This window comes from Pecten maximus, chromosome 3 (genome assembly GCF_902652985.1).
Source record: "Pecten maximus chromosome 3, xPecMax1.1, whole genome shotgun sequence".
Taxonomy (NCBI): Eukaryota; Metazoa; Mollusca; class Bivalvia; order Pectinida; family Pectinidae; genus Pecten; species Pecten maximus.
This window is the reverse complement of record NC_047017.1, coordinates 35,447,126-35,473,228: the sequence shown is the minus strand read 5'-3', so window position 1 is coordinate 35,473,228 and position 26,103 is coordinate 35,447,126. Positions and strand designations below refer to the sequence as shown.

General features: G+C 32.8%; 1 protein-coding gene across 2 annotated transcripts; it reads right to left on the bottom strand.

The window, feature by feature from the left end:
- LOC117324004 (visual system homeobox 2-like) lies at nt 1–26,103 on the bottom strand. Of its 2 annotated transcripts, none has more exons than XM_033879589.1 (5): nt 25,345–26,103; nt 21,739–21,832; nt 4,289–4,412; nt 862–1,042; nt 1–606 (listed from the first exon to the last, which is right to left on the bottom strand). In XM_033879589.1, exons 1-5 carry the CDS (start codon nt 25,769–25,771, stop codon nt 305–307), a joined length of 1,128 nt encoding a protein of 375 aa, XP_033735480.1. In that variant the 5' UTR covers nt 25,772–26,103; the 3' UTR covers nt 1–304. The 2 variants fall into 2 exon arrangements, with proteins under 2 accessions (XP_033735480.1, XP_033735481.1); XM_033879590.1 differs by having other exon boundaries at nt 1–603.

Sequence of the window (26,103 nt, the reverse complement as noted above, 5' to 3'; positions counted from 1 at the left end):
TGTTTTTGACATTTTTAATGTATAAGAAATTCATTTGAAATAAATCCAATCTCATAGTTATTAATAGAACAATAATATCTGTATACGTGCGTATAATTTATATGTCGTTCACGTTTAAATATATCTCGTGTAACAAATAACCTGAAATGAAAGAAACATTACAATCAATGACGTCATACATCCATATCGTCAACATGGATATCAGATATATTACATTGAATCATCACATATTTTAACTGACGTCAAACAATACGTGATATGAGTCTGACATGACGTCATACACGTTTCGTAAAAGATCCCTCCTTCACACAACGTCAATCTCCTCTTGTGAGTGGGAATTTTCATTGTCAACTCTAGGTTCTTCGAACCTACTTTTGTAATTGTCACTTGGTGAAGGTGAGTCGGTACAACTGTCGGACCGTTCCGGATTCTCGTGTATAAACTTGGCACTGTGTTCCTGAGCTTTGGCGCGGAGAGAAGCGATGCTTTCCGACCGGATCTCCTCTCTGTCCCTGTCCCGGACATCCAATGTGTCCTTCTCTACCGGTTCGTCGTCTTCTTCTTGTAGTTTGGCAGCGGCTTCAATGGACTTTTTATGCATACCTGCTGGATATAGACAAACTCGACTATACGTCTCTGTCAAAGCAATACATACAGAAGTATCTGTCCATTGTGTTAAATATATTAGCGTGACCGATATATGTCTTGTATCATCTAAATACAATTAACGGTATAGTTATTTTATTATCGAGGCTTGTTGGAATAAAAACAACTTAGTATATTAAGGTAAAGCCTTGGTCCCAGTAGTAAAAGGAGAATTGTAAAGATATTATTAGGAATGTAAATCCGTCTGATACTCACTGAGAAGCCATGGTGCACAGGAATCTAGAACTCCGTCTTTCGCACTCTTTAATATTGTCTCCGGAAGCGGAAGGGAGTGTCGCACCATTGCGCCATATAAACCATATTCTGCCATTATACTACTTCTGCCCCAAGTCTTTTCTGTCTTTCGCCATTTTGCACGTCTGTTTTGAAACCACACCTGTAACCAAATAATACTTTTGATTACTTTTAACAATTATACTTGTCGTTTTGTGTAATATATTATGGAAGGTTTTGTTCTGGTCAATGCACGAGAAGAATGGGTTATTAATTTAATTTATTATTTTACTGATACGGAGAAAATGATATACCATTGACTTCTACCATGTGATCCTCGCGTGTTTATGCCGTCCTCTTTTTTTTATCAATAATATAACGCAGCATTCAGAATTGTTGTATGCAGATACCATTGTCTAAAAAGCCACGTGCTTTAATCGGTAGTGTTACTGTCTCTGTTGGTGATAAATTTTATCCATGTAAGATAAGACAATAACACATTGTCTTGTTGTCTTTTACATATGCTGTTTTCAATCAAGTAAAACACGTATAAATGTTTCACCAGGGGGCTCCAAGGCTAAGGTAGACTTGTGTCCGTTCTCGCACAAGTCTCGCGTTTCACCGTCACGCCATAACAACGTCGCCACGCGATGGATTGTTTTTCAACGTATTTTAACGACCCTTTGCTATAGAAAGTCGAAATTCCAGATAATTTCCAAACCATGGCACACTGTAATTTATGAATTGATGCAAACGTTTCCACGAAGTAATGAAGATGTGTGTAAAAATCACTGGTGGACCATTGTGAAGTTTCCGCTTTGTATCGACGTCATATTGATCGACAGCGCAGCACGTGCCAACGGCAGCCCCGAGTAGTATCACACGCGCGTCATTAGCCGGTGGTAGCGACGGGCGGTATTATCGCTGTGCCACTAAACCAATTACGGCTATTTCTTTGATGGGCTAAGAGGAAGTAATGGGCTGGTATAAATCTTATTAACTTGTAATTAGACACACGATTTAATTGCCAAAAGATATCATTAGCCCACCCCAGGATCATTAGGGACGCATCGGTACCGGTGACAAGGGTTTCGGACACGAAACGGAAAACGAGAAATTTCCTGTCAGGAATGTTGAATTATAAAAACATCTTTATCTGATTAACACAAACACAGCGACATCATGCCATTTGATTCCTTATTGTGTAGAGAGGAAATCAGTGATCGACCACTGAGGCTTGGTCCATAGGTATTGTTAATACCTGACATGGAAAAGAACACAAAAAGACATGACGAGTTTGTGTTTAAATCATTCCTCCTGTCTCCCCGTTAGCTACAATCAATTACGGCAAGACAAAATAAACTAGTGATATTGTTTAATTAAACACATTGATAATTAATAGCGGTAAAATACATTTACAATGTGTTTCCATGAATACTATTAAATGGATAAAGTGATTTCTGTCACAAATGAAAATAGTGTCTTAAATAAGAAAATTTTCAATTTCGATTACAGTACGCAATTTCATTTTTGCATTGGAGATCCAATTTGAGTTGGAGTGCAGTAATTGGAATGTGAGTCTGTTTATCATGTTAGACAGTCTCCGTTTTTTGGGGGGATAGAAACATTTATATTTCCAAGGCTGATATTACACTGTTACGTGGTACTGCCGAGGATCAAAATTCAATAAGATGCATCAATTTATAATGATAGCTGATCTCATGTCTATAAAACGTGACCAAGTGTTCGATTACAAGGCTTAAATCAAGAATTATGACAGCGCTAGTTTACGGACCATTGACTAATAACCGACCGTGACGCTTGGTCTTTAGCGCGTGATTTACTTGATGTTCAATAGTTGACCCGAGACCCCGGGGAAAGTTTTAATCTACTATTTCCAAATCACTACCATTAAGCATCAGATTTTTTCATAAAGAAGAACAATAAGGACAGTTTGTATTCGAATAAAACTCCGCCAGGAGTTATTGAAGTCGCGTTAATTCATTTAGGGTGCCCATCCCGATCACAGCGAGGAAAAGCAATAAACTTAACGCGTCTCATGGCGCGATCTTCAATTAGCTTTTAATTGAAACTGGTCACGACAGGAGAAATTGCATTAGTATAACAAATCTATTAATTGAAATCACATAATTGTAGAGGATGCGTATAAGAATACAGCTAATCTATTAGATAAATGGAAATTAGTCGACAGCATTTCATTCTCCTCGCTCCTGATATCCTCATAGCAAAACACATTGTGACAAATATGTCTCTGGAGGCATCAGTTTCATTCAACGAAAAATAAGTGTCCGAACAAGATAGTGCTCCGATCTGTTTGATGAGGAATTAATCATGGCGATGGTAGACAGGCCAGCATTTTAGCCAGCCTGCACCTCGTGTGATTACCTTTCCCCACCACCGACTCGTCACCCTCATGGGAGGCACTTCTACGGTGTTAATAGACCTTAATTGGGAAGTTGGACTGACCGTATATATATTGTACATGTACTTTTCCTAACTTCCTATCGCTATCGACATGCATTAGCTTCCCTGTGCTCAGTCCATTGGAAGCAGTGCTGTCTGTAACGCTAACCATTCGGTGTGACAAGAGACCGTCTAAGCGTGGAGGGGCACTCGCTTTGATTCGGCTTTCCCAGACACTCTTAATTGCTTATTACATGTCTTTATGACGCAAAATACATTAAATGATTAGCAATCTACTCAATTTCGTGTTTGCTTTGTTAAGTGATGTTTTGTGGCAGAGCCTATCGCTGGTAACGGTAACTTGTATCTGGTGTGTAGTGGTCACGAGTGGGGACTAACGTCGTCTGAGCGAGCTCTGCCTACCAGAACTACCGGTTATTAGTTGTGGCTTGTTTGGATCACGTGAGGGTATGACCAGAGCTAATCACTGGAGTTTACTGTAGTACACCGGTACACGTACACTTGTGTCGTCTAGCACTGATTACAGTTGTTACCGTAAGACGCGTTCACGAAGAAAGTTACACCGAGATAATTCCATTATTGTTATGATACCGCTACCTCCAATTACATCATACCGCGCGACTTTCACTGCATCCCAATATCTCTATAAAACGCACATTGCGTGATTTCTTCGTTTCATTTACTAAAGACATTAGTAACGTTATAGTGCGCGAGGCTTTCTCCAAAAATATGGACACGGTGCTTTAACTTTAGATAAAATTCCCGGATGCAAGTTATGTGACGGAAATAGATATGAACGTTAGTGCCTGGTGTTATACTCTTTATAACAATCCGTCTAATACGAAAGGATATGGTATAGTAATAGCAGTTGACCCTAATATGTTCCATCACTACTCCATTGACAATGTCTTAAAGTGATTTAAGTAAAATTCAGAGACTTGTAGTCTTGAAGATGAAAAGTTACCTGTATTCTGTCCTCAGGTAGGTTAGTTTTCAGAGCTAACACTTCTCTAGCGTAGACATCTGGGTAGTGGGCTTCTTTAAACGCCTTTTCCAGTTCTTCTAGTTGATAGCTCGTGAATATAGTCCTGTGATCAGAAATATTGACGAGTTGAACAATGCAATTTTTCTAAGTTTAGGTGTGTAAAAGCCAATACATTATAATGGGTATTGTTAGTGTTACTATATATAATAATATCGGGAAAACAATGTAGATGGAAACGTGAAGTTTAAAGAGTTGTTCAAAAGACGTGCAAGTGGAAAACTCCTGTAACTATTCACTCAGTAATAGATACAGCCTTTAACTATTAACTCGGTAATAGATACAGCAGTAATAGATACAGCCTTTAACTATTCACTCAGTAATAGATACAGCCTTTAACTATTCACACAGTAATATATACAGCCTTTAACTATTAACTCAGTAATAGATACAGCCTTTAACTATTAACTCAGTAATAGATACAGCCTTTAACTATTAACTCGGTAATATATACAGCCTTTAACTATTAACTCGGTAATAGATACAGCCTTTAACTATTCACTCGGTAATAGATACAGCCTTTAACTATTAACTCGGTAATAGATACAGCCTTTAACTATTAACTCAGTAATAGATACAGACTTTAACTATTCACTCGGTAATATATTCAGCCTTTACCTATTAACTCGGTAATAGATACAGCCTTTAACTATTAACTCAGTAATAGATACAGCCTTTAACTATTAACTCGGTAATATATACAGCCTTTAACTATTAACTCAGTAATATATACAGCCTTTAACTATTAACTCGGTAATATATACAGCCTTTAACTATTAACTCGGTAATAGATACAGCCTTTAACTATTAACTCAGTAATATATACAGCCTTTAACTATTCACTCAGTAATAGATACAGCCTTTAACTATTCACTCAGTAATAGATACAGCCTTTAACTATTCACTCAGTAATAGATACAGCCTTTAACTATTAACTCAGTAATAGATACAGCCTTTAACTATTAACTCAGTAATAGATACAGCCTTTAACTATTAACTCAGTAATAGATACAGCCTTTAACTATTAACTCAGTAATAGATACAGCCTTTAACTATTCACTCAGTAATAGATACAGCCTTTAACTATTAACTCAGTAATAGATACAGCCTTTAACTATTAACTCAGTAATAGATACAGCCTTTAACTATTAACTCGGTTATAGATACAGCCTTTAACTATTCACTCAGTAATAGATACAGACTTTAACTATTCACTCAGTAATAGATACAGACTTTAACTATTCACTCAGTAATAGATACAGCAGTAATATATACAGCCTTTAACTATTAACTCAGTAATAGATACAGCCTTTAACTATTAACTCAGTAATATATACAGCCTTTAACTATTAACTCGGTAATAGATACAGCCTTTAACTATTAACTCAGTAATAGATACAGACTTTAACTATTCACTCGGTAATATATTCAGCCTTTACCTATTAACTCGGTAATAGATACAGCCTTTAACTATTCATTCAGTAATATATACAGCCTTTAACTATGCACTCAGTAATAGATACAGCCTTTAACTATTAACTCAGTAATAGATACAGCCTTTAACTATTAACTCAGTAATAGATACAGCCTTTAACTATTAACTCGGTAATATACAGCCTTTAACTATTAACTCGGTAATAGATACAGCCTTTAACTATTAACTCAGTAATAGATACAGCCTTTAACTATTAACTCGGTAATAGATACAGCCTTTAACTATTAACTCAGTAATAGATACAGCCTTTAACTATTCACTCAGTAATAGATATAGCCTTTAACTATTAACTCAGTAATAGATACAGCCTTTAACTATTAACTCAGTAATAGATACAGCCTTTAACTATTAACTCAGTAATAGATACAGCCTTTAACTATTCACTCAGTAATAGATACAGCCTTTAACTATTCACTCAGTAATATATACAGCCTTTAACTATTCACTCAGTAATAGATACAGCCTTTAACTATTAACTCGTAATAGATACAAGCCTTTAACTATTCACTCAGTAATAGATACAGCCTTTAACTATTAACTCAGTAATAGATACAGCCTTTAACTATTAACTCAGTAATAGATACAGCCTTTAACTATTCACTCAGTAATAGATATAGCCTTTAACTATTAACTCAGTAATAGATACAGACTTTAACTATTCACTCAGGTAATAGATACAGCCTTTAACTATTAACTCGGTAATAGATACAGCCTTTAACTATTCACTCAGTAATAGATACAGCCTTTAACTATTAACTCGGTAATAGATACAGCCTTTAACTATTAACTCGGTAATATATTCAGCCTTTACCTATTAACTCAGTAATAGATACAGCCTTTAACTATTAACTCGGTAATAGATACAGCCTTTAACTATTAACTCGGTAATATATTCAGCCTTTAACTATTAACTCGGTAATAGATACAGCCTTTAACTATTCACTCAGTAATAGATACAGCCTTTAACTATTCACTCAGTAATAGATACAGCCTTTAACTATTCACTCAGTAATAGATACAGCCTTTAACTATTCACTCAGTAATAGATACAGCCTTTAACTATTAACTCGGTAATAGATACAGCCTTTAACTATTAACTCAGTAATATATACAGCCTTTAACTATTAACTCAGTAATAGATACAGCCTTTAACTATTCACTCAGTAATAGATACAGCCTTTAACTATTCACTCAGTAATAGATACAGCCTTTAACTATTAACTCAGTAATAGATACAGCCTTTAACTATTAACTCAGTAATAGATACAGCCTTTAACTATTAACTCGGTAATAGATACAGCCTTTAACTATTCACTCAGTAATAGATACAGCCTTTAACTATTAACTCAGTAATAGATACAGCCTTTAACTATTCACTCAGTAATAGATACAGCCTTTAACTATTCACTCAGTAATAGATACAGCCTTTAACTATTCACTCAGTAATAGATATAGCCTTTAACTATTAACTCAGTAATAGATACAGCCTTTAACTATTAACTCAGTAATAGATACAGCCTTTAACTATTAACTCGGTAATAGATACAGCCTTTAACTATTAACTCAGTAATATATACAGCCTTTAACTATTAACTCGGTAATAGATACAGCCTTTAACTATTAACTCGGTAATAGATACAGCCTTTAACTATTCACTCAGTAATAGATACAGCCTTTAACTATTAACTCGGTAATAGATACAGCCTTTAACTATTAACTCGGTAATAGATACAGCCTTTAACTATTAACTCGGTAATAGATACAGCCTTTAACTATTAACTCGGTAATAGATACAGCCTTTAACTATTAACTCGGTAATAGATACATCCTTTAACTATTCATTCAATAATAGACACATCCTTTTACTGTTCATTCAGAAAAAGACACAGCATTTTAATATTCATTTAGAAATAGATGCAGACATTTATTGTTCATACGGATAAAGATACAGTATTTTACTATTCATTCAGAAACAGATACAGCCTTTTACTGTTCATTCAGAAAAAGATACAGCATTTTACTGTTCACTCAGAAAAAGATACAGCATTTTACTGTTCACTCAGAAAAAGATACAGCATTTTACTGTTCACTCAGAAAAAGATACAGCATTTTACTATTCATTCTGAAATTAATACAACATTTTGCTAGCCATTTAAAATAAATACAGCGTTTTACTATCCATTCTGAAATTGATACACTGTACATCATTTACTACTCGTTAATTAATACATCCATTTATTAATCATTCAGTAATAGATACGTCTTTTACTATTCATTCAATAATGGATACATCATTTTAACTGTTCATTCAGTAATAACTACAGCCTTTTACTATTCATTAAATAATAAATAGAGCAGTAGTAGATACATAATTTTATTCTTCATTCAGTAGTTGATACAGCCTTTTACTCTTATTCAGTAACACATTTAAATACTAAATTCTATCATACAGCTATCCCATCATCATGGGAATCGTAAAACAAGTGAAATCCACAAGAGGAGAAATCAAACGGGCCTTTACAAATATTAATGTATTATGTGATTATGTCATTAAACCCACTCTTTAATAAAATCCACATAAAAAACAAAATGATTGAACAGAAGACAAGAGGCTGGTGAGCAGCTTTAGATGCTGACTCATAAGTATGAAAACGTAACACTGATTTGTTCATACTAATCCGTAATGAAGTAGAATACTAGTATATAAAAATGTATATGGATATAAACAAACTATTGTGGAAGCTGGTGACTGTAATCAGTCGATGTAGTTAAGGAATACGAAACGTTATCTCGATAAACTTGGATGTCTTATTTAAAGTCGTTACAATTTTAGGTTACTGCTCTGTTAAGATAACACATTTGTTTAGCGCTATCTTATTGATAGAAAGATATAAGTGTTATCATATGTCATTGTTTGAGAGTATTACACAGTTTTTGTGATTTATAATCAGATCCTGTCACAGCATTATGTTATTAAACAATAGACTGTGATGATTTACTAAAGATGGACACGTCTTGTAAAACAAATCACACAGTTTAAAACTATAAGACTTTCATACAAAAAGTAGCAAGTACATTCTTACCCCACTTAACAAGAATAGATTTATGTATGCGCTTAATTAGATTCTTCCTCGTTCCTAATGATTGTTTTCCTGATACATCTTTTCCTTTAAATATATTTAATACTAAGCTTCCCAATGTACTTAATTGCTTAACTCAGTAATAGATACAGCCTTTAACTATTAACTCAGTAATAGATACAGCCTTTAACTATTAACTCAGTAATAGATACAGCCTTTAACTATTAACTCAGTAATAGATACAGCCTTTAACTATTCACTCAGTAATAGATACAGCCTTTAAACTATTAACTCGGTAATATATACAGCCTTTAACTATTAACTCAGTAATAGATACAGCCTTTAACTATTAACTCAGTAATAGATACAGCCTTTAACTATTAACTCAGTAATAGATACAGCCTTTAACTATTAACTCAGTAATAGATACAGCCTTTAACTATTCACTCAGTAATAGATACAGCCTTTAACTATTAACTCAGTAATAGATACAGCCTTTAACTATTAACTCAGTAATAGATACAGCCTTTAACTATTAACTCAGTAATAGATACAGCCTTTAACTATTAACTCAGTAATAGATACAGCCTTTAACTATTCACTCAGTAATAGATACAGCCTTTAACTATGCACTCAGTAATGGATACAGCCTTTAACTATTAACTCAGTAATAGATACAGCCTTTAACTATTAACTCAGTAATAGATACAGCCTTTAACTATTAACTCGGTAATAGATACAGCCTTTAACTATTAACTCGGTAATAGATACAGCCTTTAACTATTAACTCGGTAATAGATACAGCCTTTAACTATTCACTCAGTAATAGATACAGCCTTTAACTATTAACTCAGTAATAGATACAGCCTTTAACTATTAACTCGGTAATAGATATAGCCTTTAACTACTAACTCTGTAATAGATACAACCTTTAACTATTAACTCGGTAATAGATACAGCCTTTAACTATTAACTCGGTAATATATACAGCCTTTAACTATTAACTCAGTAATAGATACAGCCTTTAACTATTCACTCAGTAATAGATACAGCCTTTAACTATTAACTCGGTAATAGATACAGCCTTTAACTATTAACTCGGTAATAGATACAGCCTTTAACTATTAACTCGGTAATATATACAGCCTTTAACTATTAACTCGGTAATATATACATCCTTTAACTATTCATTCAATAATAGAACACATCCTTTTACTGTTCATTCAGAAAAAGACACAGCATTTTAATAATTCTATTAGAAAATAGATGCAGACATTTATTGTTCATACGGATAAAGATACAGTATTTTACTATTCATTCAGAAACAGATACAGCCTTTTACTGTTCATTCAGAAAAAGATACAGCATTTTACTGTTCACTCAGAAAAAGATACAGCCTTTAACTATTAACTCAGTAATAGATACAGCCTTTAACTATTAACTCAGTAATAGATACAGCCTTTAACTATTAACTCAGTAATATATACAGCCTTTAACTATTAACTCAGTAATAGATACAGCCTTTAACTATTAACTCAGTAATAGATACAGCCTTTAACTATTAACTCAGTAATAGATACAGCCATTAACTATTAACTCAGTAATAGATACAGCCTTTAACTATTCACTCAGTAATAGATACAGCCTTTAACTATTCACTCAGTAATATATACAGCCTTTAACTATTAACTCAGTAATATATACAGCCTTTAACTATTAACTCAGTAATAGATACAGCCTTTAACTATTAACTCAGTAATAGATACAGCCTTTAACTATTAACTCAGTAATAGATACAGACTTTAACTATTAACTCAGTAATACATACAGCCTTTAACTATTCACTCAGTAATAGATACAGACTTTTACCATTCACTCAGTAATAGATACAGCCTTTAACAATTCAGTCAGTAATAGATACAGACTTTAACTATTAACTCAGTAATAGATACAGCAGTAATATATACAGCCTTTAACTATTAACTCAGTAATAGATACAGCCTTTAACTATTAACTCGGTAATAGATACAGCCTTTAACTATTCACTCAGTAATAGATACAGACTTTAACTATTCACTCAGTAATAGATACAGCCTTTAACAATTCAGTCAGTAATAGATACAGACTTTAACTATTAACTCAGTAATAGATACAGCAGTAATATATACAGCCTTTAACTATTAACTCAGTAATAGATACAACCTTTAACTATTAACTCAGTAATATATACAGCCTTTAACTATTAACTCGGTAATAGATACAACCTTTAACTATTCACTCAGTAATAGATACAGACTTTAACTATTCACTCAGTAATAGATACAGCCTTTAACTATTAACTCGGTAATAGATACAGCAGTAATAGATAGAGCCTTTAACTATTCAGTCAGTAATATATACAGACTTTAACTATTAACTCGGTAATAGATACAGCCTTTAACTATTAACTCAGTAATAGATACAGCCTTTAACTATTAACTCGGTAATAGATACAGCAGTAATAGATACAGCCTTTAACTATTAACTCAGTAATAGATACAGCCTTTAACTACTAACTCTGTAATAGATACAACCTTTAACTATTCACTCAGTAATAGATACAGACTTTAACTATTCACTCGGTAATATATTCAGCCTTTACCTATTAACTCGGTAATAGATACAGCCTTTAACTATTCATTCAGTAATATATACAGCCTTTAACTATGCACTCAGTAATGGATACAGCCTTTAACTATTAACTCAGTAATAGATACAGCCTTTAACTATTAACTCAGTAATAGATACAGCCTTTAACTATTAACTCGGTAATATACAGCCTTTAACTATTAACTCGGTAATATATACAGCCTTTAACTATTAACTCGGTAATAGATACAGCCTTTAACTATTCACTCAGTAATAGATACAGCCTTTAACTATTAACTCAGTAATAGATACAGCCTTTAACTATTAACTCGGTAATAGATATAGCCTTTAACTACTAACTCTGTAATAGATACAACCTTTAACTATTAACTCGGTAATAGATACAGCCTTTAACTATTAACTCGGTAATATATACAGACTTTAACTATTCACTCAGTAATAGATACAGACTTTAACTATTCACTCAGTAATAGATACAGCCTTTAACTATTAACTCGGTAATAGATATAGCCTTTAACTATTAACTCGGTAATAGATACAGCCTTTAACTATTAACTCGGTAATATATATAGCCTTTAACTATTAACTCGGTAATAGATACAGCCTTTAACTGTTAACTCAGTAATAGATACAGCCTTTAACTATTAACTCTGTTATAGATACAGCCTTTAACTATTAACTCGGTAATAGATACATCCTTTAACTATTCATTCAATAATAGACACATCCTTTTACTGTTCATTCAGAAAAAGACACAGCATTTTAATATTCATTTAGAAATAGATGCAGACATTTATTGTTCATACGGATAAAGATACAGTATTTTACTATTCATTCAGAAACAGATACAGCCTTTTACTGTTCATTCAGAAAAAGATACAGCATTTTACTGTTCACTCAGAAAAAGATACAGCATTTTACTGTTCACTCAGAAAAAGATACAGCATTTTACTATTCATTCTGAAATTAATACAACATTTTGCTAGCCATTTAAAATAAATACAGCGTTTTACTATCCATTCTGAAATTGATACACTGTACATCATTTACTACTCGTTAATTAATACATCCATTTATTAATCATTCAGTAATAGATACGTCTTTTACTATTCATTCAATAATGGATACATCATTTTAACTGTTCATTCAGTAATAACTACAGCCTTTTACTATTCATTAAATAATAAATAGAGCAGTAGTAGATACATAATTTTATTCTTCATTCAGTAGTTGATACAGCCTTTTACTCTTTATTCAGTAACACATTTAAATACTAAATTCTATCATACAGCTATCCCATCATCATGGGAATCGTAAAACAAGTGAAATCCACAAGAGGAGAAATCAAACGGGCCTTTACAAATATTAATGTATTATGTGATTATGTCATTAAACCCACTCTTTAATAAAATCCACATAAAAAACAAAATGATTGAACAGAAGACAAGAGGCTGGTGAGCAGCTTTAGATGCTGACTCATAAGTATGAAAACGTAACACTGATTTGTTCATACTAATCCGTAATGAAGTAGAATACTAGTATATAAAAATGTATATGGATATAAACAAACTATTGTGGAAGCTGGTGACTGTAATCAGTCGATGTAGTTAAGGAATACGAAACGTTATCTCGATAAACTTGGATGTCTTATTTAAAGTCGTTACAATTTTAGGTTACTGCTCTGTTAAGATAACACATTTGTTTAGCGCTATCTTATTGATAGAAAGATATAAGTGTTATCATATGTCATTGTTTGAGAGTATTACACAGTTTTTGTGATTTATAATCAGATCCTGTCACAGTATTATGTTATTAAACAATAGACTGTGATGATTTACTAAAGATGGACACGTCTTGTAAAACAAATCACACAGTTTAAAACTATAAGACTTTCATACAAAAAGTAGCAAGTACATTCTTACCCCACTTAACAAGAATAGATTTATGTATGCGCTTAATTAGATTCTTCCTCGTTCCTAATGATTGTTTTCCTGATACATCTTTTCCTTTAAATATATTTAATACTAAGCTTCCCAATTACTTAATTGCTTACCTCTTCTTACATAATTATATGTCTTTAAAAGTAAACTTTTCTTATGCTATTTATTTTAATTCTTATTAACTGTAATGACTGTAACTTAAGACATTTTACAGTTAATATCTAAACTTACTTATATGTAGACACTACATACATACTTGAAACTTATAACAGTATAAATCAGGCTTACAATTTAAATATATATATAAGATATAAAAGTAAGAATTTCCTTTAATTAAGACCTAATCAATACAAAACAATAATATTACAATTGGGTAGGTCCTATAACAATAACATTACAATTGGGTAGGTCCTATAACAATAGCATTACAATTGGGTAGGTCCTACAGTAATAACATCACAATTGGGTAGGTCCTACAACAATAGCATTACAATTGGGTAGGTCCTACAGTAATAACATCACAATTGGGTAGGTCCTACAACAATAACATTACAATTGGGTAGGTCCTACAGTAATAACATTACAATTGGGTAGGTCCTACAGTAATAACATTACAATTGGGTAGGTCCTACAGTAATAACATTACAATTGGGTAGGTCCTATAACAATAACATTACAATTGGGTAGGTCCTACAACAATAACATTACAATTGGGTAGTTCCTATAACAATAACATTACAATTGGGTAGGTCCTACAACAATAACATCACAATTGGGTAGGTCCTACAACAATAACATCACAATTGGGTAGGTCCTACAACAATAACATTACAATTGGGTAGGTCCTATAACAATAACATTACAATTCGGTAGGTCCTATAACAATAACATTACAATTCGGTAGGTCCTATAACAATAACATTACAATTGGGTAGGTCCTACAACAATAACATTACAATTTGGTAGGTCCTATAACAATAACATTACAATTGGGTAGGTCCTACAGTAATAACATTACAATTGGGTAGGTCCTACAACAATAACATCACAATTCGGTAGGTCCTACAGTAATAACATTATAATTGGGTAGGTCCTACAACAATAACATTACAATTCGGTAGGTCCTACAACAATAACATTACAATTGGGTAGGTCCTATAACAATAACATTACAATTGGGTAGGTCCTACAGTAATAACAGTACAATTGGGTAGGTCCTACAATAATAACATTACAATTGGGTAGGGCCTACAACAATAACATTACAATTGGGTAGGTCCTATAACAATAACATCACAATTCGGTAGGTCCTACAACAATAACATTACAATTGGGTAGGGCCTACAACAATAACATTACAATTGGGTATGTCCTATAACAATAACATTACAATTGGGTAGGTCCTATAACAATAACATTACAATTCGGTAGGTCCTACAACAATAACATTACAATTGGGTAGGGCCTACAACAATAACATTACAATTGGGTAGGGCCTACAACAATAACATTACAATTGGGTAGGTCCTATAGCAATAACATTACAATTGGGTAGGCCCTATAACAATAATATCACGATTGGGTAGGTCCTATAACAATAACATTACAATTGGGTAGGTCCAACAACAATAACATTACAATTGGGTAGGTCCTATAACAATAACATTACAATTGGGTAGGTCCTATAACAATAACATTACAATTGGGTAGGTCCTACAACAATAACATTACAATTGGGTAGGTCCTATAACAATAACATTACAATTGGGTAGGTCCTACAGTAATAACATTACAATTGGGTAGGTCCTACAACAATAACATCACAATTCGGTAGGTCCTACAGTAATAACATTATAATTGGGTAGGTCCTACAACAATAACATTACAATTCGGTAGGTCCTACAACAATAACATTACAATTGGGTAGGTCCTATAACAATAACATTACAATTGGGTAGATCCTACAACAATAACATTACAATTGGGTAGGTCCTATAACAATAACATTACAATTGGGTAGATCCTACAACAATAACATTACAATTCGGTAGGTCCTACAGTAATAACAGTACAATTGGGTAGGTCCTACAATAATAACATTACAATTGGGTAGGGCCTACAACAATAACATTACAATTGGGTAGGTCCTATAACAATAACATCACAATTGGGTAGGTCCTACAACAATAACATCACAATTGGGTAGGTCCTACAACAATAACATTACAATTGGGTAGGTCCTACAACAATAACATTACAACTGGGTAGGTCCTACAACAATAACATTACAATTGGGTAGGTCCTACAGTAATAACATTATAATTGGGTAGGTCCTACAACAATAACATTACAATTGGGTAGGTCCTACAACAATAACATTACAATTGGGTAGGTCCTACAACAATAACATTACAATTGGGTAGGTCCTACAGTAATAACATTATAATTGGGTAGGTCCTACAACAATAACATTACAATTGGGTAGGTCCTACAACAATAACATTACAATTGGGTAGGTCCTACAGTAATAACATTATAATTGGGTAGGTCCTACAACAATAACATTACAATTGGGTAGGTCCTACAACAATAACATTACAATTGGGTAGGTCCTACAGTAATAACATTACAATTGGGTAGGTCCTACAGTAATAACATTATAATTGGGTAGGTCCTACAGTAATAACATTACATTGGGTAGGTCCTACAGTAATAACATTATAATTGGGTAGGTCCTACAACAATACCATTACAATTGGGTAGGTCCTACAGTAATAACATTACAATTGGGTAGGTCCTACAATAATAACATTATAATTGGGTAGGTCCTACAGTAATAACATTATAATTGGGTAGGTCCTACAACAATACCATTACAATTGGGTAGGTCCTACAGTAATAACATTACAATTGGGTAGGTCCTACAGTAATAACATTATAATTGGGTAGGTCCTACAACAATAACATTACAATTGGGTAGGTCCTACAACAATAACATGACAATTGGGTAGGTCCTACAACAATACCATTACAATTGGGTAGGTCCTACAGTAATAACATTACAATTGGGTAGGTCCTATAACAATAACATTACAATTGGGTAGGTCCTACAGTAATAACATTACAATTGGGTAGGTCCTACAGTAATAACATTACAATTGGGTAGGTCCTATAACAATAACATTACAATTGGGTAGGTCCTACAGTAATAACATTACAATTGGGTAGGTCCTATAACAATAACATTACAATTGGGTAGGTCCTACAGTAATAACATTACAATTGGGTAGGTCCTATAACAATAACATTACAATTGGGTAGGTCCTACAACAATAACATTACAATTGGGTAGGTCCTATAACAATACATACATATTGTATGTTATCGGTCGTAAGCAGACACTGCTCAGACTCCTCACTCACGCCCACCTGACTCCAATCGGCTTTCTCTTTGTAGCATTGTTTATAAACATTAACTGAGGTAAACAGTGTTTTAAAAACCGTAACACACACATATATATATAAAGAGAAATTTCATGGTATGGACCCGTGTATCACTACAGCTTAACTCCAATACACTATTTATAAGAAGAAATCACGGATATATGAATGTGAACGCTATAGTTGTAGTCGCTTACTTTGATACCTCCTAACATGTAATTACATCAAGGCTGATACACTGTGTTAATAAATTACAACGGATACTTGGAGTTTTCAAAGACTTTTTTACTTAAATGTTTTTCACAAAAGTGATTATTATATATCCACATCTACCTTTCATGATACGAGTGCTTATATGTCTGTTAGTAGTATTATGATAACGCTTATAATTCTTTAGATACTACTATTATACGTTCTTTATAGTATCATAAGTCACCATAAACGATACTATTATACGTTCTTTATAGTATCATAAGTCACCATAAACGATACTATTATACGTTCTTTATAGTATCATAAGTCACCATAAACGATACTATTATACGTTCTTTATATTTGGAGTATTATCATAAGTCACCATAAACGAGACAAACTAATATTATTATGAGTCACCATATACTAGGTAGTATTATATTGAGTCACCATATACTAGGTAGTATTATAATGAGTCACCATATACTAGGTAGTGTTATAATGAGTCACCATATACTAGGTAGTATTATAATGAGTCACCATATACTAGGTAGTATTATGAGTCACCATATACTAGGTAGTATTATAATGAGTCACCATATACTAGGTAGTGTTATAATGAGTCACCATATACTAGGTAGTATTATAATGAGTCACCATATACTAGGTAGTGTTATAATGAGTCACCATATACTAGGTAGTATTATAATGAGTCACCATATACTAGATAGTATTATAATGAGTCACCATATACTGGACAGTATTATAATGAGTCACCATATACTAGATAGTGTTATAAGGAGTCACCATATACTAGACAGTATTATAATGAGTCACCATATACTAGATAGTATTATAATGAGTCACCATATACTAGATAGTATTATAATGAGTCACCATATACTGTATTGTCATTACGAGTCCTATTAAACTTGGTAGTATTATTATGAGTCCCTATATATAAATGCACTAGATAGTATAATTGTTAGTCCTATATACTAGATAATATTATAATGAGTCACTATAAACAAATAGTATATAATGAGTCACCATATACTAGATAGTATTTATTTTGAGTCACCATATACTAGATAGTATTTATTTTGAGTCACCGTATACTAGGTATTATCATTATAAGTCACCATATACTAGGTAGCATTATAATGAGTCACTATATACCAGATAGTATTATAATGAGTCACTATATACTTGATAGTATTTATTTTGAGTCACCGTATACTAGATAGTATTTATTTTGAGTCACCGTACACTAGGTATTATCATTATAAGTCACCATATACTAGGTAGTATTATTATGAGTCCTATAGACTAGATAATATTATTGTAAGTACCTTATTCTAAAGAATATTATTATGAAACATTGTATACTTGATATCTTTTTTTTATTATTTCTTATATACTCTTCTATAATTCTGTATTAATATCTGCCTCTCCTAACCATATTCAATGATTAAAAAATCTAATATATTTTTGCTTTACTTCATAACATATTTCCAATAATTTAAACTGTTACTCTACCTTTTATATTTAATCAATACAGCTTTTTACAAACTTAATTGTAACATGTCTTTATATAGTAATTATAAAGCGTCTTATCATATTTCATAATTTTAAATCCTTTCAACCTTACTATAGTATTCCATATGTAATTAGTGATTCCCGATATAATGTATAACTGTACTATAAACGGCTGTTATACTACATCATACATGCGTTATTACCTAACATAACATGTAAATGTGTATTAACTGCTATACGTAATTAATATACTCATTACATAAGTTGTTTTATGATAACTTCCTTACATGCGTAACTATAATATAATTTTATACAGGTACGTATAATGTTTATCTTTATTTATCATACTTGATAGTCGTGTTTGCATTTTTAAAACAAATCTTCCTTTCATATAATATAATGTGTAAAAAGTCTATAATGCATTCTTATTTGTATAATTATTTGTTATAACTATGCTTCCTTATATACCGTAATGCCTTGATTATTTTCAAAAAAAGAATTGTTTTACTTCCTGACTCGATAAACACACTTCTTGGCCAAATTAATGATAATAATTACAGTAAGTACTTAATTATAATGTAAAAGATATTTTGTCTACAATTTATTAACTACAGACAAGTTGGTCAACCCTATTTTAAACTGTTAAAATGTAACTATAGACATTAAGCAGCCCTCGCTGCTGTTTTCCCCTATTGTCCGTATCAGAGTAAGTAAAGCGAGCACAGTAATTACAGTGTATATTATAATGCATGTATATCAGATAAAAATATGTACACATATACATTAGCGTCGAAGTTATTACAACACCAAACAATATCCTTTCACGTATGGTTTTCAAATGTGATACTTACTGCCTCATATTTTTACGACCAAGAAATTTATCAGCAAATGTAACATTATTGATTACTGAATAAACAGATATTTGATTCGTACTGTTTTTGTGTATTTTAACACGCATTCACATACGACTAACATAATAAGTCTTCATACGCCAATATTCTACACCAAAATGTTGCATTATCCAATAAAGGCTACATATATTGATCTCACTAGTGGGTATGAAATTACTAAGCTCTTAAATACACAAATGCATTTTTATAAGTTGACAACTGATAAATTACTTTGCACGTAAACACTTTAAAGTAATATTTTCTGTCAAAGGAAAATCACAATTTAAACCTTTGTTAAACCTGAGAATAATGAAGATTCATTATAAGTTATCTTACAAGTGTTGTAACATGTATTCCATACGGGGTAGAATTAACATGACAGTCTGATTACGATTTTATATTAATTTCGTGTCAAATGCATCAAAATTTGTAGAAGCAATAACTCTCCTTCCCTAACAGACATGGGTAGAGTATGGGCCTATGGCTTCCTCTGCCGACACGGATTGACATTTTGCGCTAATAAATTTGAAATATTCAGTAGAAATAAAAATGACTACTGCCTAGTTCGGGAAGCGCCTATGTCTATGGAGACAGCTTTGTGCATGCTACACGTATCGATTATGTACGATAACAAATTAGCTCAAATTAGTCTTTCGTGTATCTAAATTGATAAATACGCCAATTTTCACATTACCACTATCAAGTAAAATGTCAGAAAAGTGTTTGCGCCCATTGTCCAGTACGTAAAGGACTTACTGCCCTAATCCCTAGTGGCTTGTTCTCGTCCAATTTATTAATTGCCCACAGACACTAGACAAACGTCTAATAGGCCAATACCAATTCTATGGAATTGCATGAAAATGTGGAACACGACAATAAAGGACAATACATCTGCTGATAATGATTAGGAAGTCTCAAAAGAAGGGATTTATTATATTGTATTATGTGTGTCCTTGTGTTATGGGTGCCCGTCACGCCAGTTTTGTGTTATGGCTTCTCGGTATCAGCTAGCTTCGATCTGGCCACGACGGACCACAGTGTGAAATCGGTTACCTCCGGCGATATTTAGGGGTCAAGTGTCCCACTTTGTAGTTTTCACATTTATAAAAAAAGATGGATATTGACCTTCAGGAAAATCAGTCTTTTACGGTTAATTTAGGCGATATTTTCTTCAATGGAAACAAATGATTGGTCCGACTTTTCCTACGTTCTGCCTTTAGTATGTAAACCTTGTTGGTGATCCTTTCTCAACCGACTTTTTCACAAATTCATTGACGTAGTAATTTGTCGTAAACATATATATATTTTCAATCTACACGCAGATTTTTTCTTGGGTTTTTTTTGTTTGTTTTTGTTTGTTTGTTTGTTTTTGTTGTTGTTTTTTCCCCCCTCATTTTTACGGGTTGGTTCTTTACCGGTTATAATACATGTAATCGATTACAATGAAATATGTGGCTGATTTATTCAATGGTCACCTCCACTGTTAGGATTTCCGACATGCCTCAGTGTGATTTACGATTAATATCCACATTATTTATAAATCTTGCTTTTTCCAATTATATGACAAATGTAATAACGTTGCTTGTGTGTTTAGATTAAAACAAATAAGTAGTTACTGATGTATCCGTGTACATGACATTTCACGAGTATATTCATTCTTCAAACATACATATACAATACAGGATACGTATACATATAACAGAGACGTCACATTGAAAAGTTAATTCGTTTGTTATTCAAGTGTAGTACAACTATGCTATAGGCCTACTTTAACATGTCAAGTGGTTCAATGAATATTCATGACTCATAAACCGCGAATGTCACCCCTAAAGAATGTGTTGTTTATATTTATTAACAATGAGAGATATCAAAATGTTTTGCAAGCGTATGATTGACAAACCTAGGCGTATTAAAGTAGATATATTATTGACGATGTATTGAAGACATTTAAATGTAAACAACAATTGAAAAACAAATAATACTAACCTATATCAATCACGCTTGTTGGTCCGTATGGAAGCGTGTGAGGGGTCTCACGTGAAGTCTTTAAAAGTGGGTTGATACATATTTGAAGATGGAAGGTGTACAATAGCAGATAATGGTGTATTTGAAAGCGTAAAGTCAAAGTGTAGGAAAGCGAAAATTACCTGTGACGTCGCTTCTTTTTCTTTTTCTTGCTGCTCAAACCCGCATTGTCAATATTCTCCAGACTTCCTTTATCACTGTAATTTGATTCTAGATCTGCAATAGATATGAAATAGTGATTAACTGAAATGCGGTAGTACCGTAATCGATTTCCCTAGTACAGTCTAATGTATATATATATAAATAAATATAGTATGATATGAAATTGAAGTTGTTGTCGTGTTAATATTTCTTTTGTTTATGTTTATATAAATATATATCTACTTTTTTATTGAGAACAATTAACGTGTTTAATATATAAGATACATGTTCCTACTCACAAAAATGAATGTGTGCTTCCTCTGTCTAATACTTAATTCATATTTATTGATATATTTGTTTGCTCTTTAATCTATAATGTATATAAACTACAATTATGGATGGAATACGTTGGATAATAGGTGTTTGCAGTTTGATGCCTTTTTATGGAAATCATCGTGTCTTTGTTTTGATTTAGATAATTAAATCTAGGTGTGTGTAAGTGGTATGGTTTATTTAATTGTTTAACTAAGTTAGTAGTTATTAACAAAATTGTGTGAAATTTGTTTATAAATGGCTGTTACGTCAGAACAATTAACATGTGATAAAATTAGTTATAGGATAAATATATCGGTAGTCGTCTACACTATACATGTAGGTGACTTTGGGGATTTCATTTAAATATTACAACTGTATCGTCAATAGATTAATGTATTTAACGAATCATTCATACACTTTTTGTACTTGCGACTATTATTTTTGTGCAATATTTCCTTTATTAATATATCATTGATAAGTACAACTTATTATAACTAAAATTATCAGCATTAATAGGTTATAAATACTGTAACAAGGGTGAGGTCGGTGACGAGTAGATACAATGAGAGCAATTTTTAAGCATACGAAGTAATAGTAAGAGGTTACCTAGTTCAAACAAATAATCATTTGTACCACAGTTTGTAATTAGCTAATTAAAATCCCAGTCTATTAATCCCATGTATAAATTAGCTCGCCGCTTTGGGTGTAATACCAATATCGTTTAATCTTGCTTAAATGGACGAAACCCACAAGCAATTTTCCGATTTGAAAGGAAATCGCATTTCCTCATATTAATAAATAATAAATGTTTTCATTCTATTTTTAATCGGCTATGCCAACGATGCGTGTAAACTGCCGCAGACGAAATGCTTGTTTTCCCGCCGGATTTCCGCACGTGCATGAAATGAGTCAGCTTGACGTTTATAGAAGTCTCTCAGTATCCAGGTAGAGTGGTAAGAATGGAATCTGATGGGGATCAATTTGTGTTCACCTCAGAAGAACCAACGCTTCGCCTATAGCATTACATAGCCCGCGGCATTTTAGGTATCCGACTCATTATTGGTAATACTATATAAAGTCATTACAGTGATGTAGGGACTGTTTCGGGGGTATTCCACTACTGGTACAAATATCATAGTTTATACAGTTAAATATCTCCTTTAATGTATCAAAGTGCCTTTCAAATATCAAATAGATAACATGATAGAGAAAGTAATTGCCTCTTCTTTTGTGTTGTCATAAAAATGGCAGTAAGGTTGAAGGCAGTAGAATATTAGCCATCTGCTGATGGTCCCTCCAATTATACGGCACCGCGATGACACTAAGCAAGGCGTAAGTAAACGCATTTCACGCAACTTTAATTTTCAAACGCAAATTATTTTAGTTAAAAAAATAATGCTTCTAGCAGTTTGAAACATTCCTTAATTGGAGTTGTGAACGTGGGTTTAGCGGTGAGAGCTACAGTAAATTAACTCAGCTAGAGATTGGTAAAATCGTCTTCTAGGACTAGACGTATATTTCCCGTGTCTATCATAATTTACCGCAAACAAAGACGAAATTCAACGTAATTGAATAGATATTAATACGATATACAATTATTCCATTATGTGTGCATACATTTAGGTAAAAAAATGAAATGCATGTACCAGCATAGTTTATAAATGTAAAAGAAGTGTATGGCATTCTTGAGAATAATTTTAAACGTATTATGACACGAAGCCAGTGATAATAACGAGTGGTATATGTCGTTATAATTGCAGTGTATTAGCGTCATTCTTTACTTTATCTTAATGTAGTTATAACATATTTCTAAGTCTTCATTATAGGGCTATACTATACCATTAGTTGTTAGAAAATGTAAGCGTTTGAGCTTTAATTCCATATACTTGATAAACCAGTGTAGTAAATATATGGACACTGGGTATGTAAATGGTCGTTATCATGACATCCTCTCCAGCTGGTCTTTACGCACGTGCGCTAGCCCGTGGTCAGTTAGATAGACCTGACGTGTTTATAGTTAGACAGCTTACTGTTTGACATGTGTACATTATCATTGGGCTTCCAGTATTTACATTCCACACAATTATTTATTGTTACAAACCTAACTAGATTCGCGCCACTGTAACAATTTATTTTAGATAAGAAACAAAAACCTAATTAACAATAACAGTGGTGTTTTATTTCTGTTGTCGGTATTTCATGGTAACATTAATGAAAAGCTTTGTGCGCAAAATCCGTACACTTATAAAAAGAATCTGGCGTAAATTAAAATATTAGAAATAAATCAAATAGCATGTTCGTAAAATAATTGAAAAGTAACACCTTCCGTCGTTTTTAAATCTCGATTAATATGTGAAATCCAAAGAAATAATGTTTAAAAGAAAGAATAACAACAACAAATACGCCAATACATTTGTAATAGATATTTTTCATGAAAGGCGCATCGTAAAAATAAGGTAATATTCATTTTACTTTTGAATCTTCAGCTAAAAATTGGTATAAATTTTATATTGTTTGTTCATGTTCTGAGGGCAAAATGTCGCACAACCCTTGACTTTAAAACAATGCCCTTATCATCCTTGAATTTCTCATGAGCAGAAGTGTCCTTTTATTAAGTGTAGCATTTCTATTCCTTTCATTTCCCCGCCAAAATAGGTCAAATATCAACGAACAACAACGTGAAAATAAGTGATAAATACAGAACTATTTTATCTCTGAATGATGAAAGAACGCTGAGTTTTGTTATCTCAAATTTACGGAAAACAGACACAATTGTACGGAAAACGATTCTTGATAAAACCTGTAGAAATGTTTGTTTTGAGGATTTCTTGAGTGAAAATGTCAAGTACGTAAAGTTTGCCATTATAATTAGCATTCTTCAAAATATGACACATATTAACAACGTTTAAAATCGAGTGATTCAGGTTTAGTTGCTTTGTTTTACAGTCGCATATGAGCGCAAATACAGCACCCGCGTATATGATATGGAATGCATTTAGTGCATTTCAATTGCACGTTATAATTCAGTCAATATGTGTATATCGTTTCCTAAAAAATATATAATTGTTATTGCTTTCTTAAGTTTCAAAACAAAATCATAAAGACATTCTAGCAAGAACTGTTAATAGTTTATGTTTTAATGTGCGATTGCTTACAAGATTGAACTCAAAATATAACATGGAATCATTTAGATCAAAGATAGAAAAAATAATGACAAGGATACCTTTGGGTTTAATGCATTATAACATAATTAATAAGACTCATATACTCACTTGTTTTCACATGGTCGCTACTTTTGGACAAGAGGTTATTCGGTGACGATCCTAAGTTGAACACAGATTGCGCTGAACTGCTTAAAGCATTGATGAAAGTAGACCTCCAAGTGGAGTAAGGAAGAGATACTGGAATGTCCTTGATTGCTGACCTGACTGGACCTAACGAACTGGACAGTGACGAAGCCAGGTAAGATGATGACAGGATAGGGTCACTCTGAGAATGTCTTGGTCTGTCAGATTCCTGGTTGTTGTTACCTAGTCCTAAAAGTTCTTGTATTGCAAACGGCGTTCTCTGACTTCTGTCCGGTAACGATCCCCCGTGTGCGATGGGTGTGGCGGGGAAGGGTGACGAGGTTAGTCCTAGGGTTCCGGACGCCGTTACTCCGAATGCGTACGGAGGGTGATGTGCGGCGAAATTCATCATCGCGTAAGGGTCCGTGTTTTCAGCGTTACCTTCTTGAAATATTCTTACTTTTGGTCTAAATACGCTTAAGAACTTCTTCTATTAATTCCATATAAACATTTTTATGGATATGTGGAAATATGCTAAAACTGAAAAATACTAAACAGTGAATGAGTCCCTCTACCGGATTAAGAATCTAAATCAGAAACTCGCAGATTCTTAATAAAAAGTACTGTGTTATGGTAACACGAAAATAGATGACGTACTGCAGCCTTTTATCGAGTCGTTACCTTGTTTTTGAATCATTTAAGCAGTCTTTTCTGATTATATCAATTTATTAGCGATTGTATATT